At 43.9% G+C, this 13,161-nt stretch overlaps 1 protein-coding gene and 2 non-coding genes across 3 annotated transcripts; all 3 read left to right on the plus strand.

The window, feature by feature from the left end:
• Positions 1-1,931: 1,931 nt before the first annotated feature.
• Positions 1,932-12,908, plus strand: ahcy (adenosylhomocysteinase). The gene is made up of 11 exons (XM_071473056.1): positions 1,932-2,086; positions 5,003-5,193; positions 7,654-7,729; positions 7,925-8,077; positions 8,907-9,019; positions 9,829-10,036; positions 10,247-10,334; positions 10,412-10,529; positions 10,622-10,744; positions 10,903-10,974; positions 11,865-12,908. The coding sequence occupies exons 1-11, from the start codon at positions 2,059-2,061 to the stop codon at positions 11,994-11,996; spliced, it is 1,302 nt and encodes a 433-aa protein (XP_071329157.1). The 5' UTR covers positions 1,932-2,058; the 3' UTR covers positions 11,997-12,908.
• Positions 7,219-7,350, plus strand: LOC139615262 (small nucleolar RNA SNORA17). Its single transcript, XR_011687326.1, has one exon. It is a non-coding gene; the product is annotated as a small nucleolar RNA SNORA17 (small nucleolar RNA).
• LOC139615261 (small nucleolar RNA SNORA17) lies at positions 8,480-8,611 on the plus strand. Its single transcript, XR_011687325.1, has one exon. It is a non-coding gene; the product is annotated as a small nucleolar RNA SNORA17 (small nucleolar RNA).
• Positions 12,909-13,161: the final 253 nt, after the last annotated feature.

The following is a 13,161-nucleotide window of genomic DNA, read 5'->3' on the forward strand; positions in this document are numbered from 1 at the left end:
TGCCTTTCTCAGAACATCTGGAGCTCGGTTCTGTGAAAGTTTTATGCAGAGCTTGGGCAGGCCTACCTCCTCCACCTCCACCTTTTTGAAGTGAAAAGTACAAACAGCCTCTGCAGCAAACACACATTAAAATGAGATTTTCTGCTAATAATCCACTGTCACTTTTTATTTCACTTAAAACTTTAAAAATTAAACAGTAATTGTGGTGTGTGCATTAGTTTGTGCACCATGTAAAACCTCAGAGTTTCATTAACTCTTAGTCATTAGCACTCTCCTCTAAGCAGCTGACTGAGGATGTGAAAATGAGGCTGAGTGATGGCACAAAGGGGGGGAGGCTACGAGGAATAATCTAAGCTAGTCACCTCAAGACTTTGGTGTCTTCACAATTTGATACAGACCAAGAGATAAAATCATAATTACAACAGGGACACAGGAGAAGAACATGAAAACATGTTACTCTGTTAGCATGCTAACAGGCTAATGACAGTGTCAACATGTAAAAATTTAAATGTCTAAATATCATACACAAAACTGCTGCGTCTTACAAAGAGGCTGCTTTTGTATAATTCTTGATTCAGTAATTAATCACACAAAGGAACTGTTCATAATCTGATTGTTACACAAAACTCTTGCTTAACGCATTCCAGTGTTTCTAACTCCCTCCCGCAGAGTCACGGTCCTTCACACCAAAAACCCTTCAACAGGTTCAGTCCACCTCCATTGGTTCCGCTGGAGCTCAGACTGAGGTGACAACCTGCTGTGGACCCATCAAACATGCTCTTAAATTAGCTGTAGTATAGGATTTCGACCAGTGGGCTGAGTTTAGCCTCGTCGGTACGAGGCTGTCTTTCATTCCCTGTGTTTTTGAGGTCGTGGCACAGTCACTACATTTCCCAACAATAGCAGCTACTCATCGTTTAGTATCATTTAGCATATGAATGGTACTGTACATAATCTCTGATGTTTTTTTCCCCGTTACTTTAGTTTACATCCAGAAGGTTGAAGGTATATATACATATATGTGTATGTGTGTGTCTGTGTGTATATATATCCTCACCTGGGATGAGTTCAGGTCCTCCAACATTTAAAGTCTCAGTTAAAACCGAAGCAGTTCTCTGAGTTCAGTGAGATTAAGGCTTTATTGTAAATAAATCCAAACAGCTACAAAACCTGGTCCAATCCTGGGACTGGACTGAACTGTGTCAGTTGTGAACGCATCTTTATATCATGTCCTCCTGTTGTGGTCTTTGTTCCCCAACCCTCCTATCGACACCTTTCACCTGACCTCGTACCAGGACACCATTATCTCATGTTTTGGCTACTTGGTGTCAGATGCTCCTTAGTTGTTCATTAAAAAGTTGAATGAGTTTCTTCCCACAGACTCTATGATCCATTATTTGATGAAGCACATCCAAGACCACAAAAAAACAATGAACTGTGGCATCTGATCACGAGCACCATCATGTCTTCTAGCATGTTAACAAATAAATGATTATTATTACTCAAAATGGCAATAAACGGTGACACATAGTCGTTTATATATTTGGTTAAAATAAGTGAAGAAAACATAAGTGATTAAAATTTAAAAGAAGTCCCACATGAGTAAAGAAAATTCCCATAACAACATTCATGTTATTACAAGTTCAAATGTGAAATAATTTGTGTGTTGAATAGAATGTGTTGTAAGGTCTTGTGTAATCTGAATGATCTCAGTTAACTCCAGCAGTCAGTAGAGCAGCCCCAGTCAAACATACTCTACACCCCAGTTATTTATTTGCCTGTCGGGAAAACACCAACCGAGTCCAGACAAGACTTGTTCCAAACACTCAGCCTATTGGCCGGCCCACACCAACTCTTATCCAATCACATCACTCACAAGCGGGGCGGGATCTGCTCCAGCCTATAGGAATCCAGAGAAGTAGCAGGTACGTCGTGTAAACTCGGCTCCAACGATAAAAACCGAGCCGTCATGTTGTCGTCCCTCCCTCTCTGCCTCTGTTCGTCGGCCAGGCTGCTGCAGCGTTCAACCTGCCCGGAACACAACACCAGAAATCAGCCATGTCTGACAAACTCCCCTTCAAAGTTGGTCAGTGTCACGGTTTATTGTTTTAACTGTGTTCATAAGTCAAGCTGAAGCACGGCGGCGGCGGCTAGCTAGCTAGCTAGCTAGCTAGCGTATTGTGAAGTTTATGGTAACGTGTGTGTTCGGTAACGGGTGTTCGGTAACGGGTCCTCAACCAGCGGGTCTAGCCTGAAAACGTCACCGTGCAGTGAAACAAATGTATTCAGATGTTTAGGACTGATTATTATTTTTATTCCCGCGGTTTATAACGTTAGCTCACTCCTGGCTCGGTTGTTGCTAACTTGCTAGCATGTGGAGAATTATAATCTGTTATGATTTTTAGCTAGCAGCATGTTTGTCGTTCGCTACAGTTATTTTAGCCTCTAACTGTTCAATTCCTGCTTTTCCACGGTTGTTTTTTTCAGCCTTTCATTCAAATCTGAGAATGAATCGACATGTAACAGTCGCACTGCTGCCAAGCATGGGCTTCACCGTGAACCGAGAGAGGTCCTCGGCCTCTGGATGTTGTAGTTTATTAGCGGAGACGGAGCCGTCATGCGCCTTAGCTGTGGTCTGTTTGCAAACTTCAATTCCCGTGATTCCTGGCGCCGCGCCGCCAGTTTCTACATGAGTGACAGGCACAGGCAGAGACTGAGCTGCAGTCCGTGTAATTACACACCATAGTAATCCAGTGGATACACGTGTTCAGCAGGTTTTACAGCTGAACGCCTTTGACTAAATAAAATTAATGTTCCAGAGAAAAAAAATGCTTCAGGTGGTGTTTTGGCTCAAGAAACCGATTGAGGAGAAACTGAAATAAGAAGGAAACAGCTGCTGTAACACCTGTAACAACATTGCACTGAGAAATTAAAAATGTGCTTGCAAAACAAATTGCATGCAGTTGAACATGTCAGAAAACACATGTGAAATATTCATTCATTAAGGTGGAATAAGTACAGCTGTAACAGATGGTCATTAGCCACCAACTGTGACACTGTCGCTGCTGCTCTGGACGAGTTCAGCAGCTGCTTCACAGGCAGAAGAAGTTGCACAACGTTACGCTAACAGATGGCTCTGGGGCAAAGTCTACACAGCCTCCATTCTATACAGGCAGTCAAGTGTCAGAGTTCACCTCAGGGACTGTGCGTCAAGTCCTGACATGTTGATTGATGTAGTAGCACTTGTTTAATATGAGCAGTACATTAGTGCAACATGTTGTTTTCTGTAGACAGTTCTTTCATGTTATCTCAGTCCTTGAAAGTGAGCTTTTCTGATGCCTGAGGTTAATAATCAATACAGGATTATATTAGACTGCTGATGAGTCATTAGTGCTGCACTGTTTTATTCCTCTAGTGCTGAAACACTCAACAGAAAGTTAACTGGCTGCTCAGTTTGCCTTGGTCATTAGGGCATTCGTACCTGTTGTCATGAACAATATCATGCCTTGGGTGGATAACTGCACTTCAGACACTAACTGTACTGTTTCTGGGGACTTTGAACCCCACTTCCTGTCAGTATTGGTGCTCTGCTGGGGTACTTATAAGACAGCCCCAAACATGTTTTACTGTCTGAACCTTGTCTGAAGTTTTAGTGTAGTCACCACTTTGAGCTGTGAAGTTGTGTTCCTGATCGTCTCTCTGTCCACTCAATCAGCCCAGTGCTGGTTCAGTGCAGTCAGACCAGCTGAGGTGTGTTTGAACAGGCTGCAGCCGTGGTGGGGGTGGGGTGTTCATATGCATAAAGCAGAGTTCTTCACTTACTGTTAAATCACAAGGCTTCCCTTTGTATCATGATCGTGATTAATGGTTTCAGAGAAGGCACCAGCACCTTGTGTACAGTACAGATAATGTCCCTGTGTTATATATATATATATATATATATATATATATATATATATATATATATATATATATATATATATATATATATATATATATATATATATATATATATATATATATATATATATATATATATAAATTATTATTTTTTTTTTTCTCCCCTGGGGAGCACTTAGATGGTTGGGTACAGTGTTGTGTGATCTCATTGAAACCCAGGCCCTGTGTTCCAGCTCTGACACATGGTGGATTTCAGATAAAGGACTGAATGATTTAGAGCAGCAGATGCAGATCTGTGGCTCTTTGCTCTTCCTGTTGGTCCAGATGCTGCTCATCAGCTCAGTGTTCACCCTGCAGCGCAGCTTGTGCTGTTTTTCACCCACCCTCACCTAATTGTGACTGACAAGCTTTTTGTTATCACTGTGAAAACTGTGGTTTTCCCTCCACACAGCATCATGCAGCTGTAAATGTGAGTGTTTCTGTGTTGGTGCTTTTTGGGGGGGGGGCTTTGTGAGGACAAAGGTCTACTGAAGAAACAGGAAATGAAAACAAGAACAAGCTGAGGTTATGCAGTGTGTGCTGTGCATGCAGAGTCCTTTTGCTTTACACATTGATGCTTTTATTAAGTATTAAATCACTTATTTCTCTGCACATGTACAGCAGCAGCTGTTTGGAGATTAAAGGAGTGAACAAACTGCCAACACACAGTACAAACCCCTGACTGTGTAACGGCTCACTCACATTAGACAGTGACAGTGTTGTACATGCGTTAGGAAAAAGATCTGCAATTTTCACTCCTCTATTTGCTGTTCTTCAAACATAAATGTAACAACAAGTGCAGTGTGAAATAACTCATTTCGTGTCAATTTAAATCTTTCCCAACAAATCTTGACATCGTTTGTATCCTCTGCAAGCAGCTGTCAATTAAAGACTATTAGTTGTTAGTGGACAATACAACATCGTAAATGGAACATTGTTCCAGCTGTCATCTGCAGGTTCAGATGGGGTTAAAGAAACCATGGTGAACAGAGGACTTCAAGTGATGATATATAAACTGTAATATTCACATTTTTTACCAGTTCCCTCTGTGTCTCTCTCCCAGCTGACATCACTCTGGCCGAGTGGGGGCGTAAGGCCATTGACATTGCAGAGAATGAGATGCCCGGTCTGATGAAGATGAGGGAGATGTACGGTCAATCCAAGCCTCTGAAGGGCGCCCGTATCGCCGGCTGCCTCCACATGACCCTGCAGACGGCCGTGCTCATTGAGACCCTCATCGCCCTCGGAGCTGAGGTAATGTTAATGACCTGCTGGTTAAATTCCTTCACCCAGAGCATCCACTGATCGAAACAGTTTTCTCCTGTGACGGTACTGAGAGGCCGGAAGTGTGAGCAGTGGATGAAGGTTGATGTTTTATATCATTATTTTACCTGCTTATGTCTCATCTTTAAATAATAAGCTCTAAACTAAATAACAGCTTTGTGTTAATGAGGTGGTCATTAACAGTCAGATGAGCTCTATATCATATCATATCTATCTATTGATCTATCTATCTATTGATTGATCGAACCAGAGTCGACTCTGGTTCCAGATTTGATCAAATTGAATTTACAGTAATGAAATATCTGAAGCCTCCAGCTGCAGCAGTCATCTTTAAAACAAATGATTTCAGATGAAGACAGAATATGATCCTTTCTGTCTGAATTCTCATCTGTCTCTCTCACTGAGATCTAGTCAAAGTCTCTTGGTTGTACATTTACAGGTGCAGTCAAAGTTTTCTAGGAGACAAAGATCTGTTGTTTGTCTTAGTTATTCTTTATCCTTCTCTGTCGTCTTCTTGATTCATGTGAAGAGTCAGTTTGTGTGAATGTAGACTTTGATTAAATGAGCTGTAGTGGTCTGAGTGAAACAGTCTGTGAACCTTCATCACAGTTACAAACACTATGTGCTCAAGATAATATCACACAATTAATTACTACACTTTGTGTGCTTTATTGAACACAGTAAACATTCAAATGTGAATAAAAACTCAGTGAACCTTGGATTTAAAACCAGTTGAATCTCTGTTGGCTCCAATAACCTGAAACCAGCTCCTCAGGAGCAGCAGCTTCCTCTGTGATCTCCATGGCAACAGGACTCCATCCTCCATGATGTATGGTGGATTCATGAACAGACATGTGAGCCAGCTCCCTCAGCCGTGAATCTGACCATCTGAGCTGTTGAAGTCTCTCAGCTGGACTTAGCCCTCCTCTAGACCTGAACCACCTCCATCTAGAGACAGTTTGACTGTGGCCTGATGAAGATCTAAACTCATCATCAACTCTTCATCCTCAGGTCTTTGTTTTGAGTCCTGGTTCACATCAGCTGATGTTTCTCTATAATAACACAAAGTTATCAGACCAGGACTCAGTGAGACCAGACCAGAGGTTGTGGGTCAGAGACACTTTTAAAGATTAAAGATTGTGTTTCATCATTATTGAGGCTTAGATGAAGATCTGATGATATTTTAGGACAAATGAAGAAGACTGATTTTTTTTTCTTGTCACTGTAGGTGAGTCAGATCTGTTATTGTATTGTTGTGGGTTTGTGGACACATCTTCGTTCAGGAGCTGACCAGGTTAATGTCTGTCTGTCAGTGATGCCCTGCAGAAGTGCACCACAGTCAGTTAATGGAGAGGACAGATTATTGATCCATTTATCAGAGTCTGGGTTTTCTCTCCCTCTGTCTCAAGGCCAGTGTCTGTTATCATGTTGGTTTTATCGGTCTGGTCTGGTCTGGTCCGGTCTGTCCTGGCCCTGCAGAAACCTGCAGCCTGAGAACCAACAGTATGAATAAGAACCTGTTCTCAGACAGTGGTGGAGGTACTTTTTAAATCTACCCTCCAACTCCAGTTTATCACCCCGAGTGGGAAATTTGACCTGCAGTCAGGTGTACAGGTAAAAAACTAACACAAGTACAACAATATACACAATACAATAAAACACTGTAAAACACCATACAGTAAAATACACAACACCTATAAATGATAGTTTGGATTCATCAGGGATGCAACACCTGAACTAGGGCTATGAGGCTTCGGCCTGAGGGTCAGTCGGACCCCTGATGGTGGTGGTTGTCTTTATATTCTAACTGGTCCATTTTTTTGTTCCTGAAACTGTTTCACACATAACTGCAGCAGAGTGTTTGACACCGAATGGCAGCACCGAGTGACACACCTAGTTCACAGCACAAAGCAGCTCATTCACTTGATGTGGAGCCGACACAGTGAACATCATCCTGACTGTTGTCTCCTGTAGCTCAGGTGTCTTCATGTTGGTTCTGCCTCTTGAGGCGTTACAGCTCAACTGTCAGTGTTGCAGCTGTGTCATAAGGTGGCAGAGAGAGACTGGTGGAGGTCTGCACTGAGACTACAACACACCGAGGACTCAGAGTGACTCTCACCACCCACAGGTCCACACACTGTAGCTGTGAGGTTGTTGAATGACCCAGTGAAACACACTTGTCTAAGTAACCAGGTAGAGCTGAGCTATGATAATGTGAACCTGACTGACTCGTTTTGTTTGTGTTGGACTTTGAACTCAGTTATATTTGATTAAAAACATTGTCAATGTCAACGAATCTAAAACCAGTAAATTATAAAATAAAGTCATTAATTCAGTCAGATAATAACTGAACATCAGAGTCTCAGATCTGTTGCTCCCTCTTCTCCTCCTGACTCCTCTTCTTCCTCCTGACTCCTCCTTCTACCTCAGGTTCAGTGGTCCAGCTGTAACATCTTCTCCACTCAGGATCACGCTGCTGCCGCCATCGCCAAGGCTGGTATTCCAGGTAACACACCACCTCAGTGTGACGGCTTCATACCTGTGTCAGTAAAATCCTCCCACTCAGATTCATGTGTGAAGTGTGGGTAACTGTGTGTGAGTGTGTCCTCACCAGGGCGGTTCAGACTGAATGACAGTGGGTGGGAATGTTCCCACCTGAGTGAGAGAGAGCAGGTGAACAGGTGTGTCTGTCTGTCTGCAGTGTACGCTTGGAAAGGTGAGACAGACGAGGAGTACGTGTGGTGCATCGAACAGACTCTGTACTTCAAAGACGGTCAGCCCCTGAACATGATCCTGGACGACGGAGGAGACCTGACCAACCTGGTCCACCAGAAGTACCCCAAACTGCTGGCAGGTCAGCTAGCTCTCTCTCTCTCTCTCTGTCTCTGTCTCTGTCTCTGTCTCTCTCTCTCTCTCTGTCTCTGTGAGATTTCCCAGCATTCATTGCTGCAGCAGACAGTTGGACACTGAGACTGTGGTCTGACACCAGCTGGTTAATCAGGAGCTGATTCGTACTCATTAACAGTGAACTTAAGATTCATACAGAAGCTTGTGATGATGAGTTCTCAGGGATCTGAAGATCCTGGAGCTGTTCACAGAAGACTTTAAAAACTAATTTGTCACAACACAGTGTGTCCATCAGTGGAGAATCCTGTGATAATTTCCTCAACAATAGAAAATAAATAAATAAAATCATTATAATAATATTTCTCCCTGGATATTGGTTGTTTTGATGTGTTGATGCAGTCATATTGGTTCTGCCTCTTGAGGCGTTACAGCTCAACTGTCAGTGTTGCAGCTGTGTCATAAGGTGGCAGAGAGAGACTGGTGGAGGTCTGCACTGAGACTACAACACACTGAGGACTCAGAGTGACTCTCACCACCCACAGGTCCACACATACCCCTTTTCCACCAAACTGGTTCCAGGGCTGGTGCTAGTGCTGGTGCTAGAGCTGGTTCGTGGTTGGTTCAACTGCAAACTGGTTTGCTTTTCCACAGGCGGGTGCCAGCCAGAGAGCCACGTCATGTGACAGTGTAGCTGTGTTCATCTGCACGTTTGACTCAGTACAACAGTGTTACTGTCACAGCTCAGTCACTGTAACCAGACAGTTGAGAACGTCTCACCTGTGTCCAGGTGCGGAGCAGCTGTGGTCACTTCATGTTCATGTCACTGATTTTCTCAGGTATCCATGGAGTGTCAGAGGAGACCACCACAGGTGTCCACAACCTGTACAAGATGATGAAGAAGGGCGAGCTGAAGATCCCTGCCATCAATGTGAACGACTCTGTCACCAAGGTAACCATCCTCCACCTGAGTTCTTCATCAGCTGCCTCCTGCAGAGTGAAGATGAAGTAACAGAAAAGTATTGATCTTCACTCATTATGTTAATGAGCTGTTTGTAAAATGTGACCTCACAGGTCGGCAGAGTTTAACAACATCAGGTGTTCACACAGAGTGAAACTATTGTCTCTGATCTGATCAGACTTTATCAATAACATTATCACTTTACACCTGGATAAACCGGAAAGGTAACCTGCATACCACTTCTTCTCACTCCTCTAAAACTGTAGCTTTCAGTAGCTGCACAGAGCAACTTCCTGTGTAGGCGACTGTTTTAGAGCAGTGAAGAAGAACTGATTTCTGGTTAATAGTGTAGGGTTAGCCATTAGCAAATATCAGCAATTTGGAAACAGGTTAGACTGAAGAATCCACCTGTAACAGGTAACAGGTCCAGGATGACGGCTTCAATGTGAAGTCGGGGGGTGTTTAACCTCAGTGACAGCAGTCATCTCTCATCCTCACAGTCTGTTAGCTGATTGGTTGTTATTTTAATGCTTGGTATCAGCTGATGCACAACTTCAGGTGTTGGGGGAAGATGTTGTCGAACATGTCAGTACACGGCTAAATGAAGAAGCTCAGGTGTTTGGATTCTCATCACTGGAGGTTGATGCTGCTTCTTTGCTGTCAACGTCATGAACATTCAGATTCAGGAAGTCTGAAGTCAGAATCTTTAGACCAGGAGCAGAGCGAGCTGGGAACTGGTCTGAGTTCACATCTGTTGAGTAATGTGGATGTCCTTGTGTCTCTGTCTCTGCCTCCTGCAGAGTAAGTTTGACAACCTGTACGGCTGCAGGGAGAGTCTCATCGATGGTATCAAGCGTGCCACTGACGTGATGATCGCGGGTAAAGTCGCCGTGGTGGCAGGTTATGGTGATGTGGGTAAGGGCTGCGTCCAGGCTCTGCGTGGGTTCGGAGCTCGTGTAATCGTCACCGAGATCGACCCCATCAACGCTTTGCAGGCTGCCATGGAAGGTAGGTGACGATGTCCGGGACAGGACAGGGCATTCAGAACGTCATCAGATGCCGTCACTGTTTCACCATAGGTTGTAGTTTATGTTGAAATCATTTTAACAGCCAATCACGATGAAGAGAAAACAGATTCTACACAGTGACATAGATATGCAGTGATCAGTCTGAGTCATGAAACTGAGTTAACCTGTGTCTGTTTCTGTTGCTCTGCAGGTTATGAGGTCACCACCATGGACGAGGCTTGTAAGGAGGGAAACATCTTCGTCACCACCACCGGCTGTGAGGACGTCATCCTGGGACAGTAAGTCTCTAACTACTGACTCAGCAGCCTGACGTCACTCTGAGTGTTGAATAGTAAAAACATTGTGTCTCCCTCAGACACTTTGAGAACATGAAGGACGACGCCATTGTCTGTAACATCGGACACTTTGACTGTGAAATCGACATGAGCTGGCTCAATAAGAACGCTGCCGAGAAGGTCAACATCAAGCCTCAGGTGGGAAAATAAGACACTTTGATTTTATATCAAAGGAAGAAACTGTCTCTACTGCATCATCTGACTCTGTTAACCTTCCTCCTCCTCCTCAGGTTGATCGCTATCGTATGAAGAACGGTCATCACATCATTGTCCTGGCCGAGGGCCGGCTGGTGAACCTGGGCTGTGCCATGGGCCACCCGTCCTTCGTCATGAGCAACTCCTTCACCAATCAGGTACTGTGAGCCAGCAGAGTGAAGGTGACGGTAAACAGACAACATGAGTACTGACGACATCACTGTCTCTGTGGCAGTGAACATCATGGTGTTCGTAGATCTCAGTTCAGCCTCAGTGAAACGTTTCTGTTTGAGTCATCATCAGTTCTGTCCTGCAGGTCCTGGCTCAGATCGAGTTGTGGACGAACACGTCCCAGTACCCCTTGGGAGTCTACTTCCTGCCCAAGAAGGTCAGAACACACCACAATAAGACACTTTATTTCATCACATAGAGAAAATGTTGAATCAACTGGACTTTGTTCAACTTGAAGACAGGAAGTTGTTCAGTTATTTTGTCCAAACATCAGTCCAGTAATTTTATTGAAGTGAACTCTGTGGCTCAGAAGTGTCAGTGAGATTTGGACTTTATGAAATCAAACTTAAGAGTCTGTGATTGAATTCTTTTGAACCCGTTTCAAAAAAACTGCACAAAAACTTTATTTTTAAGATTTTTTTTTTTTTGGGGGGGGGGGGCGGCATTTTTGCCTTTTTGGACAGGACAGTAGAGAGTGACAGGAAAGGGGCAGAGAGAGGGGGGATGACACGCAGGAAAGAGTCGACACTCACCTGCTAAGAGCATCAGCTCATGTGGTACACGCCCTAACCACTCCACCATCAGGCCGCCCAAAAACTTCAATTTAAAAAAAACATTTGTGTAAAGATTCAGATTTTGACAAAAGCAGTTTGTGGAAATATGACACAAGTGATTTTAAAGCTCCATCCAGTCTAAAGGTAGATGTCCATGTGTTTGTGATTATAAAGCAGGTCTAGGTTCTATATTAATACTGTGAAAGTATCAAAGCCTCAGTCCACAGAGAAATGCACACAGCCTGTATTCAGAAACTGAGCCTTAAAACCAGCCGTCAGGACTTCTGGAACTTTGAGATGTCAGGGACCCACCATCCAATGGTTTCTGTGGGTGTTTACCTGAAATCTGCTATATTTTTATCACTCAAACAGTCAGCCAATCAGAAGCGAGGCTCAGAGCCTCCCTCAGTGCTCTGTAGAGACACGAAGACATGAATCATGTCAGCGAGACAAAAAAAATCTGTTTTTAACTGTCTCTTGTTTGTGTCATCAGCTGGATGAAAAGGTGGCTGCCGCCCACCTGGACAAACTGGGGGTGAAGTTGACCAAGCTGACAGACAAGCAGGCCAAGTACCTGGGTCTGCCCACCGAGGGGCCCTTCAAACCGGACCACTACCGCTACTGAGCCCCGAGCCCAGCCGTGGAGAGGAGGAGGTGGAGGAGGTGGAGGTGTGGTTGGACAGGTGTTGGTGTTGTGGTTGATCGGAGCACCGGGGCAGTCGGGTCAGGTTTCGCTCTCTGTGCCGTTTAGGTTTTGGCCAAATATGAACTTTTCAGGGACAGTTTGTTTTTTCTTTTAAAAAATCTTCCATATCAAACATGTTTCACACGTTTCATCCTGTCAGTCCTGACGGTTGAAACAATGCCTTGATCTGCTCTTAGTGATCATCCAATCAGCTGCTGCCTCACTCGTCTGAAACAGGATGTAGACGAAATGTCATCAGTTTGAGCCTGTAAAAGTTTCCTACTGTTCAGACCTGAATTCAACCAGCTCTTTAGTTTGTCACCATCTGATCTTCCTCTGACACCTTTGTCCTCCACTGTCTCTCCTCTTCCTCATCAGCTCTTCTGAAACGCTGTCACGTGTCAGTGCGTCTGTCAGAGACACTTCCTGTTGTTCGTGTCATTCCCTCCTTTAATGGACTAAAATCAACCCTTCTCAGTCTGACGGTTAGGGTTAGTGTACAGTGGCCTTCCTCCTAACCACTGCCCTGTGTTAGCACTTAATGAAACTGTACATGAACTGAGCCTGAAGACGCCTCAGTAAAAACGAGCGCTGCCGCCAAAGGAACCACCAAAGCTCATCATGTTTCTGCCTGGTTTAAAGAGTCTTATTCCTTCTGTTGCCTCATTTTCTTATGTGATTCTGTTTAATTTTACTTAAAGCCCCCCCCTTCATTTCTCACTGTAGTGGATCAGGTTGTGATGCTGGGTGTAACTGACCTGGGTGGAGTTACAGTGGTTGTCGTGGTTACAGCCTGAAGTGCAGAGTTCAACTGCTTGTTACCAATGATGATGAATAAAGATGTTGACTCTGGATTGTTTGTGTGTGTGTGTGTGTGTGTGTGTGTGTGTGTGAGAGAGAGAGAGAGAGGTGATAATGTAATACCAGTAATGTGATGAATATTATCATAATGAAAATTGATGATGTAATCATGTTCAGCCAGTATAATTATAATAATAATAATCAGAATAATTATTGTATTCATGTAGTAAGGTGGGGGAGGGGCTTCATCAGAACATTGTCAGTTGCAGGTGATGTAGCAGTAAAGGTGTGTGTGGCTTGAGGA

Source organism: Trachinotus anak, unplaced genomic scaffold (assembly GCF_046630095.1).
Source record: "Trachinotus anak isolate AG129_WGS33_773 ecotype Australia unplaced genomic scaffold, CSIRO_AGI_Tana_v1 ptg000044l, whole genome shotgun sequence".
Classification (NCBI taxonomy): domain Eukaryota; kingdom Metazoa; phylum Chordata; class Actinopteri; order Carangiformes; family Carangidae; genus Trachinotus; species Trachinotus anak.